The following is a 24059-nucleotide window of genomic DNA, read 5'->3' as shown; positions in this document are numbered from 1 at the left end:
CTATGACTATGTAACCACATCACCAGCTCATTTACTGCATCCTTACCCCTGCAACCAAGCTGAATCTGTGAACTGAGATTCCGGAGGTGCTGATCCCTTCACCTTGTTCAGCACAAACCCATCCTTCTCTTCTGCCCTTTTCCTGCCAGCTGGAGTCTTGTGAATTTATGAGCAGCTGAGCAGAGAGGGATGCCATCCTTTGCTGACACGGGTTGTATTTACTGAAGAGGTGGCAAGATCTCAGGAGTTTGGAGAAGTCTGAATTCTTGATTAGTTGTCACTAGATGGCTCAAAGGTGAAAGCAGCAGTGTCTTAAGGGAAGTTAGCTGAGTGTAATGGAAAAGCACTATTTAAAAACTCAGGCTTGTGGTCAGACACCTCTCAGCAGCAATGGCAGAGCTTGGCTGCCCTTTTTGCCTTCTGAGATTGCTTAAAAATATATGTATAAAAAATAAAATGACTTCCCAGCAAACATTTGAATTCAGAAGGTGTAGCAACAGATTTCTGTCATGCTCAGCTTCTGCAGTGACATTGAACTAGATGAGAATTGTTCTGGAGTGTTTAATTTGTTATGAAATATATACATGTTCTTTCCCATTATTTCATAAATATTTAAATTAAGCCTGAATGCAGAAGAAAAGGTGAAGCAGTGAGCTGTTGCTGCCCAAGTGTTGGGCAGGCAGGAGGCTTCAACTCTGTAAATGTGAATTCTAAGATGAACTTGTTCTAAGTGAGCTTTCCTAGTTGGGGTGGAAACTAGCTGAATTATGATATTAATGTTCATTTTGAGGAGCAAGCAAGAAGCAAATACGCCTGGTGTTGCTGGTTAGCAGTGAAGCGTGGTCTTCCAGGGATGCCAAGGGCAGGAGCCATCGCTGGGCTGCTGGATGAGCTGATACATTCATGTGGAGTTCAGGAAATGTTTGATTCCCCACATTGCCCACTCCATTTCCCTCATCTTCAGCTGCCTCTTGGGAAAAACTCATTTTCTGAGCCTCCCAGAGCACTCTCTCACCTCAGACCTTCTGGTGTGCCAGAGATGCTGCCCGTCCCAGACACTTTCAGCTCATCGAAGTCCACCAGGCAAGGCTTTGCTGGGGTACCTGGGAGTTGTATTTTTCTCATTTAGCTTCACTTTGGGGCTCTCTGCTTCCTCAGCAGATGGCATTTTTATCCTGTTTTTTGCAAAGTCCATATGGCCTACAAGAGAGAGGATCTCTTTAATTGTAAAACATGACCACCTGTTCTAATTTTAACGAGTGCAGTGAGCATCCATCTTCATACATCTACTTTAAAATAGCTGCTTCAATTGAATTTGGAAAAACAAACAAAAAACTAAAACTCAGTCGGGCACCAACACTTGGTATGCTGAAATAATCAATTAGTAATTAAGTGGCTAATTTTAGACCCCACTGGCCTTGCTGGTTCCCTGAGCCCCGTTGTGATGAGAGCAGACAGTGATTGATTGCCCTGGCGATGCCGAGAGGCACGGCCGTGCTGGGGCCAGATGCTGCCAGCCTTTCAGCTGTTTACTGGGATATTTGGAAGGTGAATGCAACTTCGTGGCTCTGCTCTGCAAATAGACTTGTCTGCCCTGCTATGGCTCTCTCCTCTCTGCAATGCTCCAGCTGTTCACATGCAGCCATCTGCAGGTATCCCTTTTCCATGCCACTTTATTCTAGGGTAAGATCTGGTGCTCAAAAAGGTGCCCTAATGATGGGCCAGTGTTGAAACTGTAAGCAAAACTAGACTTGAAAGGCTTATCCACTAGCTGGTTCCTAATAAAAAGCCCTGCTAGACTAATTCTGCTCATTAAAATAACAATTACGAGTTAACTGTTTCACAGCTCCCACAGGTCTGCTGGGTAGATGAAAAACTGTGGAGTTTCTTGGCTCCAGCTTTCAGAAAAGCAGAAGAGACCAAGATGCCCAAATTTTGTTGGAGTGTTAATGCTTAATTCAAAGTCCCTTAGAAAATTAACCCATTATGCAATAAGCCTGTCGCAACATCATATTGCTCTACAGCTAATTAAAATACCGAAATGGTAGGTAGCACACTGGGATTTGGGTCGTTTGGAGGTTTAATATTTCAGAGGTGAAAGACACAGGAGCTGTTAGAAAGAGTGCTTGGGGCACAGCAGCTTCAGTGCTGTAGTGAGGGCTGCAATATCTGCTGGATTTCAGCATAAGAGTAATTTGGCAGTGTAAGTGGTAGAGGAAACTTGGTGTGGCTTCTTGGAGCATCTGCTTTTACACCTTGAGGAGGAAGAGAGCCAGAAATCCTTACCCAGAGGGACCTCTGAGCTGGTCATCTGCAGAGAGTTAAAGTGCTGGAAGCACTGAGCGAGGAGGTGACTTGCCTGCCCACCTTGTTTCATTGAAGGTGTTTGTGACACAGTCCCCACCCCATCCTGCCATGGCCACCAATCAACTGCTTAATCTGGGGGAGGAGCTCCCCTGGGTGATCTGATGGTACTTGCAGTAGCTTGATAACCAGATAAACCTGGTTATCTCTCAAACCACATGGGATTTTGAGATACCAGGTCTCCCAACTGTACAGAAGACAACACCTAGCTTTGAAACGCTGTGCAAATACAAAAATATCTGTAGCTATTGGCATTTAAATTAATTTCTGTGTAATCTTTGTGATAAGCTTCCACCAATGGGACATTATTTCAGTGGGAATAGGGTCAGAGCAGATTTCAGCTGATGTCTGGGTATCACGAGTTGATCAGTGAGAGAGATGTCCAGCTTGTTTCCCATGTGTGTGGCCTTCCCTGGCCTTCCCTCCCTTTGCTTCCAGACTAGCAAGGGGTAATTAAATGAAATTCAACATTAAAGGCTGCAAGTTGGGAAAGAAGAAGGTTATTAACCTTGTTGAGCTGGAAAGAGTGCTGAGAGGGCTTGGGTCTCATGAGGTCTCCTCTTCTTGTTTTTCTGGTTTCTAGGGAATTGACATTTAGTTGTGTAGAAAAGCAAACATATCACTAATTCTGCTGTGATCTCTTTTATATGGTTGTGGCACTGGGGCACATCTGTGAATCAAATCTTAAAATGAACTGGAATTTAGTCTGTTCCCTCATTAGCAGAAGTGCTAATTCTTTCTTGATTGATAATAAAGTCAGAGGAGAGAAGCAAAAAACAAAGGTAGGAAGGTTATCCATCCAGAAGCAAGCATGAAAAATTTAATCCTGCTTTTCCACACTCCAGTTTAAATAGCAGACTGAGTTTTTACCCTTGAGTTCTTCAACAGTTTTCCAAGAGAGGAAACAGTTTGAGGAAGGAAAAGAAGGAGGCTGAGGATTAGAAATGGCAACTGGAGTGGCTGGGCAGGGAGCTGAGAAGGCAGGCAGCAGAGGTGAGAGTCCTTTCAGCTGCTGCCTTGAACAGGGTCTTGGAGTTTACGAGTACATGGCGTTTGCAGGAGGACACATGTACAGACACACACATGTCAATGCACCTTTTTCCCTTCCTGAGCCTTTGAAAGGGCACATGGACCATTGTAGAATGAATTTTGGGGCTGTTTCAGAAAGCCTGCTTAAACACTCTTTTGCAGTAGCACAGACTGTTTATCCTAGATGGGGTTTGAAGTGAGATGTAGAAGCTGCAGGCAGGATTTTTACTGTGATTATTACAGGTGCTGTGCATCCTTCCCACCTGATGAAATTCTTGCCCCTTTTGTTGCCTGTCTGCAGATCACTGTGTTCACTACTACGACCTCCGCAACACTAAGCAGCCCATCATGGTGTTCAAGGGGCATCGCAAGGCCGTCTCCTATGCCAAATTCGTCAGCGGCGAGGAAATCGTCTCTGCGTAAGTGCTGCCTTTTCTGTGGGCTACAAACTGTGTGGCCCTCGCTTCTCAGTGCTCTTCAGGGCTGTTGAACACGTTCACCTGTGTGGGTGGCTGCTCTCACAGGCTGCTGTGCTTTTGGGAAGCAGATTGTTGCTTTCCTCTCAGTCAAAAATAGAAATTCATTCCTGGTGTCACTTGGCTGTGCTCTGTCTTGTGGAGCTAAAATGCTTAGGAAGAATATGAAGACAACTGGAAGTGGCTCCTGTGCCCAGGTGCTAGCTTTGGGAAGCTGCAGGTGGACTCTCCTCTCACTGTGTGCAGTGAAAGATGCTCCTGACCAGAGCTCTGTGATAGAGAAAACTACTGGCAGAGCCTTGGGGACAATAACCTGCAGTAAAACACAACTGATGAGTGACAGAAGTGAGCAAATATTTCTGCTGTGTATATGGTCTGAAGAGGAGGTTTAGCCACAGCCTGAAAGCAACTCAAGTAGGACTGACTGTTTGATCTGTTCTCTGGTAATTTATTGTCTGCTCTGTGAAGGCCCTTTCTAGGCTTATATTTGGGTTAGAAAGTGGACAAAGAGAAGCTGTGTTTTGTGACTCCAATAGCATGCAGCTCTTCAGCCAGGGCGGACCATAGATCTGCTGTGGAGGCCCTGAGGTACAATATTCTCCAGCTTTTGCTCTGTTTCATGGCCAGATGTGGCTGCCTCTCTTCTAGATAGGTTTTCAGTCACATGGGAGTGAATGTGTCAGGTCACCTAGTGAAATTTGGCAACAACTGGCTACAAGCCTCTTCAGTAAACCAGAGGTGAACCCCTCTCACCTAGTGGGGAAGGTGAGGGGCTGCAGGGGAATCTTTGATCTCAACACATTCGTGTCTGACACCTGAGGGCAGCAGGGATGGATCACAGGGGCAGATCTAGTCCCAGGAGAAATGCCTGCTGCCTTGTGCTGAGCCAGTGGTTATCCTGCTTGGTTCTATCCCATGTTTTCACACAGGGAAACAGAGCATTTTAAGGAGTTTCAGCCTACAAGGGAATTACTCTGAGCTGAGCTGCATGATGGAGGATTCCCTGGTGGCTTCTGGTACTGTTTATATTTAATCAGCTTCTCTCTTCTTACTTCTGTTAACATTATAACTCTGTAAGGCTGCAAATTCATATCTGGAACACAGAGAAAATTAAATTTAATGCTTTGAACTAAATTTCTGTGTTTAATAGAAACAGGAGGAGGCTGGGAATGTTTTACAGCCATAATCAAGTGGAGCATCATTTCTGGGATGTTTTAGGACAGAATGGCCCTGTTCTGCTTGGGCCATTTCTGAGAAATCTCCCAGAGTTCTGGGAGGAGTTATCAACAGAGCTGTTAGAGCTGTCAGACTTGGGCAGGCAGCAGCAGGGTGAGGGGGCTGAGGGGTCCCCCTACCTTCTTGTGTGTGAACAGGGAGCAGTGTCAGAGCAGTTTATCTTTCCTGGCTTTCCTTTGGCAAACTGAGTAAAGGCAACAGCAGTAGTGATTCTCCAAAATCAAGCACTGGTTTCAAAAAAAAATATAAGTATATTCAGATTCTCTAGGTTTCTAGCTAAAGCTATTTTATGGATTGCATTGATTTTCTTTGCCTTGTAGAGATAGGTTTTGACCTCGGGGCTGTTTAAAACTGCCTGGTATTTAGCACAATACATTGATTACAGTGCTGATTTACACAGAGACAGATTTTACAGGGCAGCACATCCAAGATGGTTTTTTTTGAGAGGATATGAATCCAGAAGAGCAGTGTATCACAACCAGGATCAATGGCCTTTGTCTCTCCTTGCAGTTCAAGGGTGGATAGCTTTCTTCTTTCATGGCATGCTTATCCTAAGCATTGTAAACATGGCTGGAGCTTGATGGGAATTCATTAACACTAAAAACTTTCCATAATGAGGACACCTAGTAGGTATGCCAGTAAAATAGAGAGGTTAAGTGCCTGCGTGTCTGAGGTCTTCTGATGGGAAGTTAAGAGCAGCAGCTGTCATAGGAATCTGACAGCTTGTAGACCAGGGATTAGTCTTTTGCTGCTTTTTTCTGGCTGCAGAAAAGTTCAGTTTCCAGGCAACTCTGAAGCTTTTAAAAGCAGCATTTTAAAAATACAGCTGTCCTAATAGCACAGAAAGCTTGTGGGCCAAAAAAAGGAGGAATATACACCTTTTTGCCTTCTCTGAGCTGTTCCTCTGAGAGTAAGGACAAGGGAAGAGAGAATGAGCAGCAGCGTAGGGCAGGGACAGAAGAGGAGCAGGCACCAGGCAGAGAAGCTGAAAGCTCTGTTTTGGGCCTCCCATCTCAACCTGGGGTTAGGAATGCACTCCTGCTTAAGTCACAGTAATACAGATAAAATTCATCCCTTCTTTCCGATCTGACCTCATACTAACTAATAATACTGAGTAACAAATCTTGCTGCAGCTCCCTTATCGCTCCTTTGTCATTCCAGCTGTCATTGAAGACTGAGATAAGCTTTTTTGCAGGATAGCACAAGGTGCATCTCTCCTCTTTTGTGCTATATTTTAGGTGAATGGGACATTGGTGCAGGGCTAATGTCTCATGTCAATGGTAATATTTGATGGATGTTGTGTGGTTGGAGCTTTTTCCTTTCAGCCCTAAATATTCAGGGAGCAGCAAGGTTGGTGACATGACCTGTGTGGGGGAGCATGGCCTGCTCCTCCCTCCCACCCAGGAGGCTGAGAGGTCCTGCTCCAATCTCTTTCAAATTTGGGGATCAGGCAGCACTATCCCTTTCTTTAAAATGGCTTCAGTTCCACCATATCACCATTTGTTCCCAACTGTTTATCTCAGTGAGTGCCAGAGTACCAGAGCCATGTAAGCTGTGATTGCTAGGCAATAATGCCTGTGAAGTGAGATTATGTTCATGTCTCTTCAGCTTTTGCAGAAGAAACTAATCCTTTATATCCTAGAAATTGGGATCTTCTTGTTTAAGGTCTGCCAGGCAGTGGAGATTAGTAACCCCAAAGGCAAAATGTTTTCTCACAGTAAACAGAAAAACATTTTGAAGGTAGGTATATTTGCATTTGGGGGAACCATGGAAAACAGCAATTGTGATTTAATCCCAATGTGTTTTACATATTTTGAATAGTAATATTCAGCTTTCCCTGACAAGGGGAAAAAGTAGAAGCTTGAGTTCTGTATCCTTGCAGTCTTGATTACACATGAGAAAATCAGATTTAATTTTAACAGCAACTCTGAGCCCCCATAGGTTTTTCTGTGCTGCTGCTTGGTATTGGGCAGGAGGAGAATGTGCTTCAGGGCACCTGGGGAGTGAGGAGACTACTTCCTACCCAAGCCCTGGAAAGACATGAATGAGAGTTGCAGCTGGCACAGAGAAGGGAACAGATTTTATCCTTGCTGTAAAGGTTTAAAATATAAATAACTTTGATGTGTCTTGGATCTGTGAGGATCTGGAGGAGGCACTGATAGCCCAAAGGCCATACAGTTCAGTGGAGGGCTCTGCAATTGATAGCAGAAAGGAAGAGTAATACTTCAGGGAAGTTTTTATTCAAACGTGTAATGTGTTTTGACAGGCTTTTAAAATAAGGTGATATCTTTCTGAGCTCAAGCTGAGCTGCGTATGATTGAAAGTGGGATAAATCTCCTGTTGTGCGCTAAGGCTTCCTGCATTTCCATTGTCACTGGAGTGCTGAGGAGCAGGGTGGCCGGGGAGGAGCTCCTGCCATATGGCAGCAGGGTCAATGTAAGTATTGCTTGCAGGTCAACAGACAGCCAGCTGAAGCTGTGGAACGTAGGGAAGCCTCACTGCTTGCGCTCCTTCAAGGGTCACATCAACGAGAAGAACTTCGTGGGGCTGGCGTCCAACGGGGACTACATTGCCTGTGGTGAGTGGGGCAGCCACCCTGACAGGGTTCCTCGAGCTGGGGCCTCCCCAGTTGCAAGGCACAGCACCACTTGTGCTGTTTAGCTGCATGGGCTTTGTAAGAGAAAATTTTCCCAAACTTCCACACTGCTTCCCCTCAGCAGTCCTGACCTAAGGGGAACCTATAGATGTTTTCTTCCATCGCAGATGGGTTGTTTGTGCATGATGATTCAGGCTTGCTGTCATCAAAATCAACTACTAATGTTGTCGCTGTTGATAAAATTTATGTCTTTCCAGATTAACAACTGGCACATCCTCATGCATCCCCAGTAGCCTGGGCCACACGAGGGTGCAGTACTTGTCACTTAGTGTGGCATTTTCCTTGGCGAAGTAATGGTGCCCGCCTGGCTAACAGCTCCTTAGAAGGCTGAATCATTAGTTACCCCTTTGGCTGTTCTGTCCTTTCACTGCTTGAGACAGACTGTCGGAGCTCTGTAAATCCACAGCTCTTGCTGGGAAGGCAGTGACAGGCTGATAGCTGTGGGATGAGCAGGACAGCTGTGCCAGCACTGAAGGGAGGACCTTGCCTTGTGTCTTCTCTGATCGCTGTGCAGCTTGCAAGGCAGAAATTGGGATGGATTTCTAAATAAAGCCTCTGCAGTCTAGTCTCTGTTGCTTAAGCCTCCACAGACCAAATTGTCATACTTGATTATGGCAGGCGAAACTTTGATAGTGCTACCTGCCTTTGAGCTGTGGCTCTGAGCAGGCTGGGTGTAGCGGCGATTCATGTGGCAGTGCAGGTGCTGTGCTCAAAATGCTTTGCCCTGAGGAAGTTGTGGGGGGTTCTTGGAATCCTGTACATTTTTCAGGTGTGCTGCAGCTACAGTTGTCTTGTAATAAAATTGTGTCCTCTTATTAAGTGTGATGGAAGTTTGCTGTGGAGCACTTGCAGCTGCCAGGGCATCATGAGCACGATGATAACTACCAGGAAATGTCTGGGCTTGTCTTAAGCAGTGAAAGAGCTAAGAACCCTTATTTCTGTTTGTCTTACTAGAACCTAATCTTGTATACTTTTTTTTTTTTTTATTTCTAGGAAGTGAAAATAATTCCCTTTACTTATACTATAAGGGCCTCTCAAAGACACTGCTGACGTTCAAATTTGATACAGTCAAAAGTGTCCTGGACAAGGACCGGAAAGAAGATGACACAAATGAGTTTGTGAGCGCTGTGTGCTGGAGGGCACTTCCAGATGGGGTAAGCTTTCTGCTGGGATGCACAGGGAATGCCTCCTGCTTTCTCACAAAACAGCCTTGCTGAGGATTTGACTGTCTGTGGGAAAATTAAGGGTACTTGCAGGTCATTGTGAGAAGCCTGATGATTTGCAGGGTAACTGAAATGCTTGGGTAGAAGAGGCTGCTGTGATCTTAACTCTTCCACCTGGGTGTTTGAATTCTTCTATATGGTATCTGAAATCCCAAAAGCAGCATTGTATTTCTGGCACTTGATGGTTTTTGTGGGTGCATTAGTGGGGTTTTGTTGCTTTAATGAGAGTGCCTGCAGATGCTCATTGGGGAGCCTTGTCTCCATGTTCCTGTGTCTGTGGGTTTGCTCATTGGAACACAGCCTTCGTGTTTAGATGAGTAGATGTGTAAAGGAGATGAGTGTCACCTCGGTTCCAGTGGCACTGAATTCACATCCCTGGCGTGTGTACAAGTGTGGCAGGCAGACCTGTGCAGCTTTTGGGAGTGTGGCCTTTCGGAATGGGGCTGCTCTGGAGACCTAATGCTGCTTTTGAATTCAGGGTGCTCTTGAAAAGCTTCCATTAAAAATATGGAGCAGGTAACTCTTGTATGTACAAGGTTTGCAGATCAGATACTTGAAAGGTCCTGTTGGGAGGGCACAAAAGGGAGTTGATCTTAAATGCAGTCTTCCAAGCAGATGAAGGGAAATGTTGCATAATTGCTGTCCTGAGATGTCATATTCATGGAGACAATGTCCATCAATCTGTTTCCTGAGTGTGTAGACACTACCCCAACAACTGTGATTCAGTTGTCACTGACATAAACTCACTTTGGATGGACACTTCTGAGTCAGAACCAAAATAAACCCACGTGTCTGGAACTGCCCTTTGTGCTTAAAAGTAGCAAGTGGGCTGCTGTGGTTTGAACAGGGGGCATGAGAGTCAGTGATGTAGGATCACCAGCTTCTTTCTGGCTGGGGCTTTAGGAGAGCTTGGTATGCACGTGTCTCAGGTGAAGGGTGGCTGTTGTAAGTTTGGTAATTTGTCTTTCTGCTGGATAAAAGCATGCTGGGGGAACTTGTGTGTCCAGAAATGCCCTTCCTTGAGCTGCCTTCACTTCAGCGTTTGGATCTTGTCCACCTCTCTTCTGGGCATCTCTTCTACAGGCAGTAACAGAGATGTCTCAGCCCTGGGGTTAGGTCTGTTGCCATCCACTCCTTAGGAGTCTTTTCTCTGATAAATGTGCTCTGATAGACCCTCTTCTTTAGTGGCTGAAAAACTTCTAAGCAGTCACCAAGGGCTGTAAGTAATCCTTCATAATCAGGATGAAAAATACTATACAAAAATGTAATACTTAAATCAGGCCTGTCAAGATCACACCCAATAATGTTCAGGCTTCACTCCATTAAGCAGCATTCAGAACCCGTTGCTGTTCTGGTCTTTTTTTTTTTCTCTAGCATTTGTCTGCTTTTCCCTCAGCTGCTTCTAAATGAGCCTGTTTCTCCTGTGGCAGCCCCAGTACCTGGCTCTGGCTTTTAAAGAAAGCAGCAAGATGCTGCCTGCAGGTGGTTTTTGCCTCTGCCTTGGTACATACCAAGCAGGCAGCCTTGATTGCTCCTGCCAAGAGGCTTCAATGTTTCCTTGCCACCATACCTTTTCACTGATCCAGCTGCACATTCCTCTTCTCTTCCACTGGTGCAGCAATCCTCTCTGACACTTTGCTCGTGTTCTTAAGAAATTAAATTACTGCACAGCCAAAGTTTGGTTATGTCCATGAAGTCTTACTCAAATGATGAAACTCTGCTATTGTTCATTTTGATAATGTTTCTTCAGTTTCCTATGATTTTTTTTCAAATGAGCTTCACATACATAGGTTTCCCTTTAAAGCTGACATGTTTTTTTTTCTGATGCTGGGTGGAACCAGAGAAGGCCTGTACCTCAAAGTGCTCTCAGCATCTGCAGGATTTGGGGAACCCACAGGCTATTTCTGGCTTAATTACAGTTTTGATCCTGGGTGAGTCACTCTGCCTCAGTTTCCCAATGATAAGAATGACCACAGGTCCCTCTCAGTGCTGGCTGTGGCCCCACCTGCTCTGCTGCAGGACGCTGTGTGTGCAAGCAGCTCCAGGCCAGAGCCCTGCAGAGCCCAGCACAGGCTGGCAAAGCTGCCCCAGATCCACAGTAAACAAGTTTTCTAACGCTGTGGGCACACTGTTCTCCATTTCTTGCTGGGCTGCTTCAAAGCATCTTGCTGTGCTCACTGGGCAGCATCTTCAGTCTGTTCCTGAGGGGTGGGAGATGCCAGCACAGCCTTTCCCCAGGGCTCCCCAGCACAGCAGACTCTCCGTTTCCATACAGTGTTGCTGTCAAGGATTGTTCTTTAATTAACCTTTTGAGATGAGATGAGTAAGTTTCAGATGTGTCTGTTATCTTGGGAAGCATGAGTACATGTACTGCTTCACTTCATGCACTTAAGTGCAAAATCTCAGATCCTAATTAAAACTTAACTAAAACTTCCAGAGTAAATGTCATTGATTCTTTCTTAAATCTATTTTTATGTAATTCAAGCTTTTACTTCTTCCTGAGCTTAAGTCAAGCTGTGCTAGCGGCCCTTGCCAGAACTCATCTTTTTATTTTTTACCTTCTGCATTGCTTTTCTTTGCTTGCAAAGATGCAGAGACCTTTTTTCCTGGAGCTGTCACCTTTCCAACTCAAAGGTCCAGCAGCACCTTTTTTTTACTTATATCAAAGCCATAACGAGGAAGGGAAATTCTTCTCCCCAAGTGCTTATTAGCATTTTGCACCAGATTTACTCACTTTTCAATTTATAGAAGTGTTTAGAAATAAGCATTAGCTTGTAGGCTACTTGTTCTGTTAGACTCTTTGGAAAAAAACAGGCAAACAAAGAGCCTCCTAGCAGGCTGTCTGTGAAGTAAATCTCTTATTCTTGCAGTGCTGTGTTTTGGACAAAGGCAAATAGGCTGTTGGATATTTTTTAAATAGCACCTGTTTATTGTTTATGGGGAAAAGCATTTCTCCTTTCTTGTTTTATGCTAAAAGTAGATCAATATTTAAAAGAAGAGAAAGCTTCAGGATACTTTTGGCCTAAGTGACTTGATAAACTTGAGATAGACATGGAGATGCTTTTCAGAAGCATCTGGACTAAATCCTTTAATTTCCCAAGTGAAGGATTTTATAATACACCCATACTGTCCATTTTAACCAGCTTGATTTGAATCAAGACTCTGGTCTTGAGATTGAAAACAACAGTCCTCTGTTTTAGTAGCATGTAAACAGGGGATGCTCTTGCATACAAGGATGCTGTTGCATAGGGAAAATACATTATAGTAGTGGTAGTAGCTCAGTGCATTTAAGTGGGTAGAGATGTCATCTGTCCTAGAAGGGTCACTGCAATGATGTGGATCATAGCTGGAGGAGATTGGTTTGTACTTTGCTTTCCCTTATGTGTCCTACAGGATGTCTTCTCCCTCCCTAAAGGGGACCCCTGTTTTTGGACCTGCTCTGCCCTCCTGCAGAGTTTATGTGCTTCAAACATGCTGTGTTAAATGATTGCACCTAAAGCAGCCCTTTTCCCAGGCGTGGGTAATGTTTCTCAGAAAGAAGCTGTTGAAAGAGAAAGCAAGGCTGAACCTGCTCCCAGGACAGCAAAAAGGTATTACAGCTGAACACAGAAGCAATTTGATTATGTAGATTAAGCATGGCTCAATCTATCATAATCACTGTAAAGAAGCCATTTAATTTTGTACCTGTTTGCACAAGTATTCATTACTGCTGATAAGCAGGTTACCAGGGAAGGATTTCACAAGCAGAAATGTCGAGGCTTTGATACCAGTGAGGAGATGCAGATAAGAACAGGAGAAGGCCATGCAAATTAGCCTAGGCAAAGCATTAGGTACAGTTTTTTCTTTTGGAGGAGTAAAGAAGGGAAATCCATTAAGAAGTGTGCTGCAGTCTTTAACCACAGAGTGGGTGGGTTGTGTGATGTACTGGATGGGTGCAAGAGGTCTCCTGGGAGGAAGGCTGCCAGCGGTAGGAAAGCATCATCTCTGCCTGAGTAGAAATCCAAGTATGTGTTTTCTCACTTCATCACTCCTCAAAAGTAATTTAAATTCATGGGGATCTCGAAACAGTCATCTAACCATGGGTAAGAGAAGGCAGCTCTGGAACTCCAGGCTTCAGCTTGGCTTTGGGCATTGCCCTGTGGTGGAAGTGTATTCATAATTAGCACTGCACATCTGAACTTCCCTTTGTTAATCTAAGAGGATGAAATATTCCCTTCAAATAGGTTTTTGGTGCACCTTTGCAGAAAACAAGCTTTTCTTCTCTTTATTTTTTCTTTCTTTTGAACATCCAGCTTTGTTTCTTAATAATGTCTGGCTTGGGTTCTTTAAATAGAAACCTGTAATTGTAGCACTCTAAGTTAGTCACTTAATAGAGCTGCAGTCTTGTTCACTGATGAAAAGTAGCCATCCTTTGTTTCCCAGTAGCCTTATAAATGGTACACAGTGTACACAGGAGCTAGTCAGGGGCTCTTATAATTTACAATCAGCAAATTGGCTCCCTTCACAGGAATTAATTTAGCCAATACAAATTATTTCAGGAAGTGATTCATTGCCACTTTAAAGCACTAATTAATTTGGGTGACTTATGAACATTAAAAATGAAACCTCCTTTGTCATTCCCAAGTAACCGAATGCTAATTCAGTGTCATTCTTAAGTAACTTGTGTCAGCTGTAACTGTACCTCTTGCAGGTTGAAGTACAAATTCCAGTGGGATTTTGGGGGGAAAAACAAGTAACACTTGATACTTCATGGTCTCTCTTTGCTGCTGAAATTTTAAAATCTCAAAATTGGGGAGAATTTTGACTTCCAGCTTCAACTCAGTAGTGTTTTATTTTCACAGCATCCACAACTTACCTGTTCAGGTGTCAGGAAATACCTGTGTAGAACCCAAAAGCTTAGGAAATAAATGCCTGTCTGGAGTGATCAGACCCCAGCTGCCCCTTGCCTGCCTCCAATACCAGCTGTGCCACAGGTGGCAGCATGAGCAGCTCTAGCTGTGACATTTTCTGGAAAGGCATCTGCTGTTTTCTGACTCCTCCTTTCCTTCCTAGGCCAGGACTGGCCTGTAGCATTTGTGTGCAGCATGTCCCAAGCTTGTATCCTTGCAGGTTATCCTCCAGTGCAGTCCTTCACTGCTTCACGCTGGAAACACAGAGGTCTTCATCTTCACTTTGTGCTTGAAATGCACAGCAGTTTATGGAAGGCTGAGAAGGATCAGCTTCTTAAAAAAGCAAGACATGGCTTTGATCAGGTTTATTCTACTGGCTTTTTTTCCCCACCTGAAAATCTTCAAAGGTCTCTCTCCCTCCCTGGAAAGCTGTCTAATCCCCACAGCCTGCATGCTGCAAGGCTCACAGCTGTCTGTGTGATGGCTTCCCACTCCTCTTGACATGCCCTCTGCTCTCTGGCCATTGACAATGCTTTAAACTCAGACTTTTCTTTGACTTTTATTTTGCTCTTTCCTTATGTGGTAAATGTATTTGATTTCTCTTCCATCCTACCTTTTTCATGTCTACTGCTCCCTTACTCATTTGAAAATCTAAAATTTTCTTTGAAAACAAATGGAACCAAAACATCAGAAGATGCATCATACATGCTTGATTCCTCCCCCCCAGATTCTAGCATATTAGTTATGTGTACCAACACACGTTGTATATATTGGTTTATGTGCTGCTTGAAAACTGTTTTCTTATGCAGAATAATTCCTACTTGCAGATAAAAGATGTCACAAGGTATGTATGATCATTTGCACCGAACATGCTCATATCCTTTCATATCCATATCTCTTCAAATGCTCTATTTTGGGCTCTATTTTTTCTGTGGCTAAGGAGAATTAATTAAAAAACACTCAGGTTACTAACAATATTTTATTACCTGTCAAAAACCTTGGAGTCCACAAGTCTGGAGAAATTTGTTGTGGGGGAAAGAAGTCATACTCTATTATTAACAGTTCGTGCATTATATTGACATGTCAGTCTGTTGACACTCCAATCCATGTGAAAGACCATCTTGATAATGTGATTATGCAAATGACCAGCTTCATGAGGAAGTGTGTAATTTTTAAGTGTTCTGTAGAAGAAGAAAAATACTGGTAAATGTTCTTTCTTCACTGTCTACCCCCTGGTTGCAGGACACCTTCTGAGCTTCCTCCCTGTGAGGACGTGACTGCACCGCTGCTACAGTGGAGCATCGGCGGGGGTGAGGGGAGCCAGGAGATTCCCTGATAACCCAGCCTCTGTCCCCTGTGCTCCTCCTGCCTGGTGTGTTTGGGGCAGAAAAGTGCATTTCACAACTGGTGCTGCTGTCTCAGGGCTCAGGGTGGCACAGCAGCAGGTGGCTGGTGTGGCAGTGGCTGTGCTAGCTCTCCTTTCCTACGTGCGGAGCAGCTGCCGGTGGCAGCACTGAGGACACGGGCCAGTCTGGCACTTCTGTTCATCTCTCAGGTTCAGGTCCCCTGCCGTACTGCAGCACTCTGATAGCATTGTAGCTTCTATTTTAGGAATAGCTTCTTCAAGAAATGTAGGTGGCTCAGGTTTTTCTTCTTTGTTGGTGTTAACTTTGCATTTGCAAACTCAGTTTCTCTCCTTCTGCAAGGTGAGGCTTTTTTTTCTTGCATAATTGCAGAAAATTGCCATGGGGTCAATGTTGTCTTGAAGTGAAGGCAGATGAAAGTCCCTATCTCCTGAATGAAGACAGTATTTACTCTTTCAGACTTTTGCAGATGGTGTTTGCTCACCAGTGCATCTCTTCTAGTGCCAAGAGGAGTAGCAAGCATGCCGTAGATAGAACTGAGGTCCTTTTTATTGGAGTCATCTTTCCTAGACTGAGTGAATGACATAGGGGTCAACATAACCCAGTGCTGCTGACATTACCATTCCAGTAGCTGATCCCAATGGTGCAGCTGTAGAGATAATGGATTGCAGATCATTGCTGGTGCAAGCAGAGGTGTGAGCAGGCTCTTGCTGTTTCCTAAGCTTTCAAAAATGAGAGCATCCCAATGCAATTGCAAATCATATTGCTGTGTTACACACGGTGTGCTGGGGATGCAAAGAAGTCTCTCTGTAGCTGTTGTTAAACTTGTAAGTGGATGTTTTCCTCCTGTGGGCACTCAGCTGCTTTAGTAAGTATCAATTCTTTATTCAAGTATCGGTTTTATAACAGGTGAACCGAAGTCAGGAATTCACATGGAACCTAGACTTCATTCCAAATTTATCCTCAGCTTTCTACTGAACCATAATGTTGCAGGGTGCAGCAGTATGTATCATGTGGCACTTATATAAGCTATGTCCCAAACAGCACCACTTCAAAGAGAATTATTTGTGTTACTTATACTGGGGTAGAGAGGAAAAAAAAGAGCAGGTTCATATTCAGGGATCACTGACTTTTAGAATTAAATAATTGAACAACTGTATTAGCTTTCCACCCAATTTCAGCAGTGCTGCTGTTGGGCCACCTGGTGGGGACTCTGGTATGTACCCTCTTGGGCTCTAAAGCCACTGATGAAATAATTGATTAGGCTGTTGTAGGGTTTGGAGGGTTTTCAAATGATGCCTGGAAAGCTATTTATCATGAGGTGTACAATTGTCTCTTACCATGCCTTATCTTAGCATTGTGCCTTTGTCTCGGGGCATTTCAGCTGCTGTGGGAATTAGAGGTGGCAGGTGTTCTGTCTCTGCCCTCCTGCAGCTCGTAGCCCTTGGGGAGGAAGGCTCACTCCTGGTATTTTTGGGGGGACTTACAGAATCATGGAGTAGTTTGGGTTGGAAGGCACATGTAGAGACTCTCTGGTCCAACCCCCTGCAGTAAACACAAACACCTTCTCTTTGGGCAGGTTGCTCCAAGTCCCATCAACCAGGCCATGAACACTCCCAGGGATGGGGCTTCCACCACATCTCTGGGCAATCTGTGCCTCATTGTAAAAAAACTTCATTACATCTGTTCTAAATTGACCCTCTTTCAATTTAAAACCATTTGGCCATGTCCTGTTGCAACAGACTCTACTGAAAAGTTTGTCCCCATCTTAGTTACAGGTTCCTTTTGCATGCTGGAAAGCTGCAATAAAATCTCCCTGGAGCCTTCTCTTCTCCAGGCTGACCAACCCCACCTGTGCTCGCAGGAGAAGTGTTCCACCCCTCTCATCAGCCCCGTGGCCTCCTCTGGGCCCACTGTGTGTGCTGAGTGTTTTATGTGGTGTTCTGGAGCAGAGCCCCCTAAAGCAGTAGGTCACAGCAGGATCCTGGCAGGTTCTGCAGGTACTGAGCCAATACTGCCTGATCTCAAGCTCTGACTAAAGCTGGTTTTCTCTGAGTCACAGCATCTCCTGCATGAGCAGCCTTTGCTTTGCTTTCCACTGCGAGGCTCATGCTGGCTTTTTTCTGTGTGAAGTGCCATCTGCTGCAGTCCCTGGCTGGCACAGAGTGCCGGTGGGATGAGATCTGAGTGCCGGGAGCCGGTATCAGTCAGGCAGTGCTCCATGTGCTACAGAGCCCATGAAGGAGGTCCTGTGAGAAAGGAGCTGCAGGGGTAGAGCTGTGAAAGGAGGACTTTGGTTTCAGAGCAGCAAGACCAGAGCAAGAATGAGGTAGGTTTTGAAATACCATTGGCACAGGCCTAACCGCTGCCTTAGAAGCCAGCTCCCGTGCAGATGCAGAGTTGCCCCACAAGGGTGCTGCTCTGCTGTCACTGCTGTTTGAATTTGGTTTATAGCCTTGCTCCCACTGTCAAGTGACACTGCTTCAATTAGAGTCAAAACAGCCTCGCAATATTGTGTTTTCCTTTTTTCTTTTCCCCATTCTTCAGTGCTAATATCGATGGCAAGTCCTGCCAGGCCACCACCATTCAGCAGTTACAATTCATGAGCTGCATCAACCTTTTGCTCTAGCACTCCTAATTAAGCAATTTTAATGACAGGATGTAATGTTTTACACAGTCTAAATGAAGTGGAAAAAATATGAACTTTTTTTTTCCTTTCCAGCACAAGATTTTGATCAGATAATTTAACCTCTGGGTGAAATGGAAGTAGGAGCATTTATGCATAGATGGTTTTCTCAGCAAAAGCTTTACTTTATGTATGTCTGTGCATTAATAGAGTTACTGCTTGGCTTTGGGTATCCATTCTGAAGTTTCTTGTGTGCCCTCTGCCCTTCTGTTGCCAGTAACCCAAAGCCTTTTGAAATCCACTAACTTGTGACCACCTTAATGCCAATTGTGTTGCATGTTAATAAAGCAAGAATAAAGTCTTGCAAAAACAACTGCTCAGCAACAGCAACACAGATTTCTATCCTTTTAACCTGTTTAAATTTCTTTTGGTGGTGTTCTGCTCTAATTCTAGCTAATACTAGAGGAGCTAGGTATGTGCACAGAGTGAAGATGGTCTCCTTTGAAGGCAATCTTGTGTCTGAATTGAAAGTACCAGATACGTAATTAGGAGACATAATTATTTTATATAGGTTACACAGGGAATTATAATAATCAGTCTTTTCTAAGGAAGAGAAAGCCAGTATGACAGGAAAGTTATGTTTAGTAATGTAATGAGTGCCTTTTTTGACAGAAATGGCACTGTTAAATTTGGGGTTGTGCAGCTGATGGGCATTCACCCTCGCACGAGGTGTTTTGAATTGTGCGAGGGAAGTGCTGCTTTAAATAATGATGTCTCTTATGGTGTTGTGTGTCATAATCACATCCAAAACGCTTATCTGGTTGCTAAAGCTGGAGAGAAGTGAGCTGTTTGGTGCAGTACTGGATTTTTTAGTTTGACTTTAGTATATCTGAAGTGAATATTAAGTTAAGCAGAGAGGTATAGCTGGGGCAGCCTGAGGAGGTGCAGGTGAGGCAGAGCATTGTTCCCCAAGTATTTATAATAATGAGAGATACTGCAGGAAAGATAAGTAATAATTAGATAAACTGGGAAGAAAGTTTGCTTCAGAGCCATTAAATAAATAAATAAAAGTTCCTTTTACCTGTAATTTGCAGCTAGCACATAAATTAACTGCAGTAGGAGCAGGAAAAACTGTGTCCCTCTTCATGACTCACACTGGCAGAGGCTCAGCATCACCAGCCAAGAATCCTCGTGTTAATCAGGCATACATGATCCTTTCTCCTAGTTTCTAGCTTCATCAGTAGATCTTGCTGCCTTTTTTTCTTCCAAGAAAGACTTTCTACACAGCAGATTGCTCTGGCCAAGTGTCTTCCAACAACTGAGTAACAGCAAGCTGCTCTAGTCTGGAGTGTGTGCTTGGGGGATATCTTGACTTGTTTGGAGTGACCCATCCTTGATTAAAATATTTAATTGTTCTTCTCTGCATGTCTTGCTTCACAATTTGCACATTAGCTCCAGCATTTGAAAAGATAAAATTTGGCCAGCAGAAACAGCAGGAAAAGAGAGAAAATTACTTGAAAGTGAAATGCAAATGTCCTTATTTAATATAAAAGGATTCAGCTTGCTGTTGGCTTTCTGTTTTTCCCAGGTTCATGCTTTGTTTGACAGTGCAACAGAAGAAATTTAAATTGTTGGGAAATACATGGGGAAAAAGTGGGATTGTTGGGAAAGTAGAAGTAGTAGAACAGGATTTAGCAACCTCTCTTCTGGTGTTACAGCAAGCAGCAGTCAGCATTGGGAGCTTGGGAGTTTTCTTTGTTTCAAAACTTAAAAAAATACAGATATATGTAGCTTTCCAAAAGTAAGCAAAGGCTCAGAAGTTTGTTTAAGAAAAACACTGCTTTGGAGTTTCCTTTCAGATGAATGTTTGCTAGCTGTGCTGTTACAGGGTGAAGGGATGCAGCTTGGCCACGGCTCTCCCAGCGTGTCCCTGAATGTGAACTCAGACTCTTTCTGTGCCTCCTCTGCAGCCACCTCTCCTCTTCCTGCCATAATTCCCCTGATTTTCCCTCAGCAGCAGAGATGTCTGAGCATGGCACCAGGGACAAGGGTAGTCTCCTATGAGTTATCCATTCTGGAGTGAGATGGGGAGCTAAGAAAACTTATTTCTGTACAGGTTTTTGGAGTTTCTGCTGTTTTCCTTTCCTTTCCAGACAGATTTGAGGTAGGTTTACAATGTATTTTCAGTCATGTTGGAGCTTATGTATTGATTTCAGATAGCACATGAATGTGGAATTTGAGCCCAGTTTGTCTCACATCAAAGTTAATGAAGTAATGACTGCAACACTAAACTCCGGTGTCTCTGTCTCTCCTTTTCCCCACAAACACAAACTGTGTGTGTGCTCTGTGTGTGCCTTTGCTTATTTTAGTGGCCATTTCATTATACAGCCCTGTATTTATCTCTTCTTGGATGGTGTAGGTAGGGCAGGACATGATCATGAACTCTTTGTGGGAGCTTTTTGACTGATGTTCATAGCACTACACATAAGTTTGCTGTGACAAGAAATAAGTTGTGTAGTCCTGACAGAGGACAGTGACCTTATTTTCTTACATCTCCTGTATTTTGTCCTGTATTTCTCACCATCTCTGCTCTGAAGCATTTTAAGCATTGTCAGGCTCTGAGAAAAGCAGAGAGTACCTACTGTGTGCTTCAGCTCTGTGGTGTCTGTTGAGGAATGAGTCAACAGCAGAACTCTGCAGAAAGAATATCTAAAATCATGGGAGAATGAAGCTCATTAAAAAAAAAAAAAAAATCAAATGCCAGGAGTGTTTGTCTTCCCTCACCCTTTGTCAGCAAAGGTGGGGCTTGTATTCTAATATTTATGTAGCTGAAGGGTACTAGAAAATCAGAAGTACTGTGGTGCAACACAAGGGTATTTTTCACTACTGTAATCCCAGTAGATAATTCTTTTCTTTATATACTTGAGTCATTTTCAACTTCTTTTTTTTCTGTTAGAGTCATTGGTAGCTTAATGGATTTCTTGATTGTTGAGCTCTTCTTTTTGATGCAGTATTGTTAGTCTTAGCATGCATTCAGAGTGACAGGGAGCATTAAAAATAGTCATTTCCATTTGAGATATCTAGAGATAATTTTTTATAGCCACTGTGTGAAAATAACTTGAACAGTAGCAGAATTATCTATTGTAAGAGAGATGATTTTACTTGTGAATTGGGTTTAAAGATAAAATCTGCCCACTTCCCGAGTCACGGATTTCCTATTCATTGCTCTGTTAAATTTAATCGGGAGCAAGACTTAATTCAGAGCAAAGATGATTGAATTGCTCTTAAACAGTGATGTAGAACATTACCCAGATCTCACTTCATTCTCACAGTGCTGAGAAATCACAAGCATGAGAGATTTGCTTGTGAGTACATTATACAAAGAGATGCTTTTTATTCATTTGCTGGCTCATTAGAAAGTGAAATGCTTTCTGGCCTGTGGAATAAAGTTGTTAGGAGGTGTAGTACAGAATGGGTTAAATCTGTGTGGTGTATTAGCTAGAAATTGGTTTGGCATGCAGTAAAAAAGGCTCACTGGACTTGCAAAAGCCCCTGATGGCTTTAAGTTGTCATTGGCTGAGCTGCAGTGGCCAGGATGGCCAGTGAAGTACCTGGATGCAGCTTTGATTCCTCTTGGAGAGCCCAGAGGAGGACAGGCTCCAGCAGAGCCACAGCACCATCCACTGCTCCCCTTTGCTGCCAGCCCCAACAAAAACATGCTTTCAAGAATTCCTGTCTCTTTTTAACCTCTTGTTTTCTACAAGAAATGTGTAGAGCTATAAGGTCATCCTAAATCTCCAGTTACAGCCTGGAGCAGAGTTAGGATATCAGCTGGGTTTTGCCCTTTGGGGGCACAGAGAGAGCATGGGGGGGAAGCAGATAATTAAAGGATTTCCAGGCTGTCCCATGGGAACTTGGCAGCACCTGTATTCATTTCAGGGCTCTTACCTGAGCACAGACTTCTACCAGTAAAGTTTGGGAGCTGGCATTGCTTATTTCAGATAACCTCATTTAAAATAATTTCTAAGAAAAGGGGACGGGGTCAGGGAATGGTGAAGCTGCATCTTGCTGTAGGGAACTCTGGCAGGCAACACACCATTGCAAGCTGTTCCCTGGAGGTCAGGAGTGTATTCAAGGCCAGGAAATTTAGGGATTTACCAATGGCACTGCAGCTTCAGGCCCTGCTGCTGCCTGGCAGTCACTGAGAGAGTAAGAAAGGCACTCTTGGTGCCACGTTTCAGGCTTTTGGGCAGTGAGTGTGCCCCATGCTGCATCTCTTCCTTCTTGTTAGAATGGTTTTGACCTTCTGAGTTAAACTTTTCCACTTAATGATATTTTCCTATTATGTGAATCCTCTCTTTTTTGGCTTATTTGCATGCCTTACATCATGTTTCATTTAGGATTTGATACGGTGAGGAGCCCAGGATAAAAGACAGTGCATAAAGGGCTGGTGTAATCATGAAATGTTCTAGGACTGGAAGCTGCTGGGACCAGTTGGGACCAGTCATGGGCAAAATAAATGGTTTTTTGTCCACTGTTGCAGTCTTCCTAGAGTAAAGTGGAGGTCTCTGTCTGCTTTAGGACAGCCAACTAAATCAGATCGTTCCCCTCCTCACACGTGTGTTGTCCTGCAGTGTGACAAGAGGCTGCAGCATCCTCAGCTCAGTGTAATTGCCAAGTGTTAGTCCAGCTCAGTAGCTTAGAGCAAGACTGTAATCAGTTATTGGGTTTTGTATTAAAATGCTTTTTTTTTGCCAAGTTCTCGTTAGGTTTAGCAAATTGGCTGTAGAGGTGGTGGTGCTCTGGTTGGAGGGATGTGCATGAGTGGAGCAGGCTGCACGTCCTGAGGTTTCCCTCCCCTCTCCATTCTTGCTGCTTCAAGAAACAGTCATTTGCTTTAAAGTCAGGTTTGCAGCTTTGATTGAAAATGACTGTGCAAAACCCCATCAGAACTGTGCATGCCACAGAGTCACTTAAAAAGAGAAAATTCTAAAAGGCACCTTGAAAAGGATGAACTCCCTGGGATGCCGGGGGCCATCGCCTGTGGTTTGCTGTTGTCCCCAGGTAGGACCTAGTAAATCTTTGTCTGCCCAAAGAGCCCAGAAAAAAAAAAGAAAAGGATGGAACTGTGCTGTCTGAGGTTTGGGAATGATTATTAAGTGCTGGCCCATTGCCTGACAGCTGTCACGGGTTTGCAGAAGTGAGACAGATCTGGGAGAGGCAGCTGCAATTGTAGAGCTGGGAAGTTGGGCTTTTAATTGCTAATTGAAGTTACCATTTGCATTTGGGGTTTTCCTTTTTAAAGGACGACATCACATTCCACGAGAAACTGCAAGTATTGTGTATTTATAGCACAACCAAACTGGCAAGTTCCTCTTGCTGCTTTGCTGGTACATCTGTATTTCACCTACTGCCTACTTCTGCTTTCCCATCTGTATTTTTTATGACTGCTGTCCTGACAGCCCTTGTTCTCCCAGTCCTTGACTCCCCTCCCGTGCAGACACACGATCCTGTAACGTTTTCCTTTTTGTCTTTATAAACAATAGGCAAGCAGTCTGATAGCACAAGTCCAAAGTCAAGGGAGCTTTGCAGATTCAACTTGACAGCTCCTCTCTGAATTATTTAAAAGCCATAAACAAAAGAAAGCCCATCTACAGCTTCAGGTGGCTTCTCCTCTAGTATTGTGGAGAATGCCTGATAGGTGAATTCAGCTAATTTTGCCCATTTAAATCTGTGGGATTTAGCAGAATAGCAAATGCGTTAGAATTCAGGGGCTGCCTCCTGGTGTTCCTTAGGGGAGGGTAAGGTGCAGGGAGGTGAATGAGCAAGTTGAGGGGAGGGAAAGAGAATTTTTGTCTAGTATGAATTGTGTGTTGAGTTTGGATATTTTTTTCCCTTTCACAATCAATGAACTTGTCTTAAGACACCCTGTGTTTGCTTCTGACTTTAATCTCAGTCCTTGGTGAGTTTCCTTCTTTGTTCTTTTTGCATCCTTTGTTTCCAAATCTAAAATATTTTTCTACAGCTGAATGACCCAGTGATTTCTGACTTCTTGGGCGCATTGTAGTTGCTGGTTTCATTCATGCTTCTGGATTCAGGAGTGTTTTAGATGGCTGAGATTAGGGAAGCAGGCAGAAGGCACAATTGAGTCCTCTAGATGATGCAAAGTTCATTATTATCTTTTGAATAGTTCATT

General features: G+C 43.9%; 1 protein-coding gene and 1 non-coding gene across 3 annotated transcripts in view; both read left to right on the top strand.

Moving 5' to 3' along the window:
- COP1 (COP1 E3 ubiquitin ligase) overlaps positions 1-24059 on the top strand; it is a 123010-nt gene that overhangs the window by 82927 nt on the left and 16024 nt on the right. For both annotated transcript variants that reach the window (XM_063406547.1, XM_063406545.1), the window contains exons 16-18: positions 3695-3812; positions 7559-7683; positions 8755-8915. In XM_063406547.1, the coding sequence (XP_063262617.1) occupies positions 3695-3812; positions 7559-7683; positions 8755-8915 (404 nt within the window). The remainder of the gene's footprint in view (positions 1-3694; positions 3813-7558; positions 7684-8754; positions 8916-24059) is intronic.
- LOC134555817 (small Cajal body-specific RNA 3) lies at positions 22347-22482 on the top strand. Its single transcript, XR_010081509.1, has one exon. It is a non-coding gene; the product is annotated as a small Cajal body-specific RNA 3 (non-coding RNA).

Source organism: Prinia subflava, chromosome 10 (assembly GCF_021018805.1).
Source record: "Prinia subflava isolate CZ2003 ecotype Zambia chromosome 10, Cam_Psub_1.2, whole genome shotgun sequence".
NCBI lineage: Eukaryota > Metazoa > Chordata > Aves > Passeriformes > Cisticolidae > Prinia > Prinia subflava.
The sequence above is the reverse complement of the archived record's forward strand: the minus strand, read 5'-3'. Positions and strand labels throughout refer to the sequence as shown.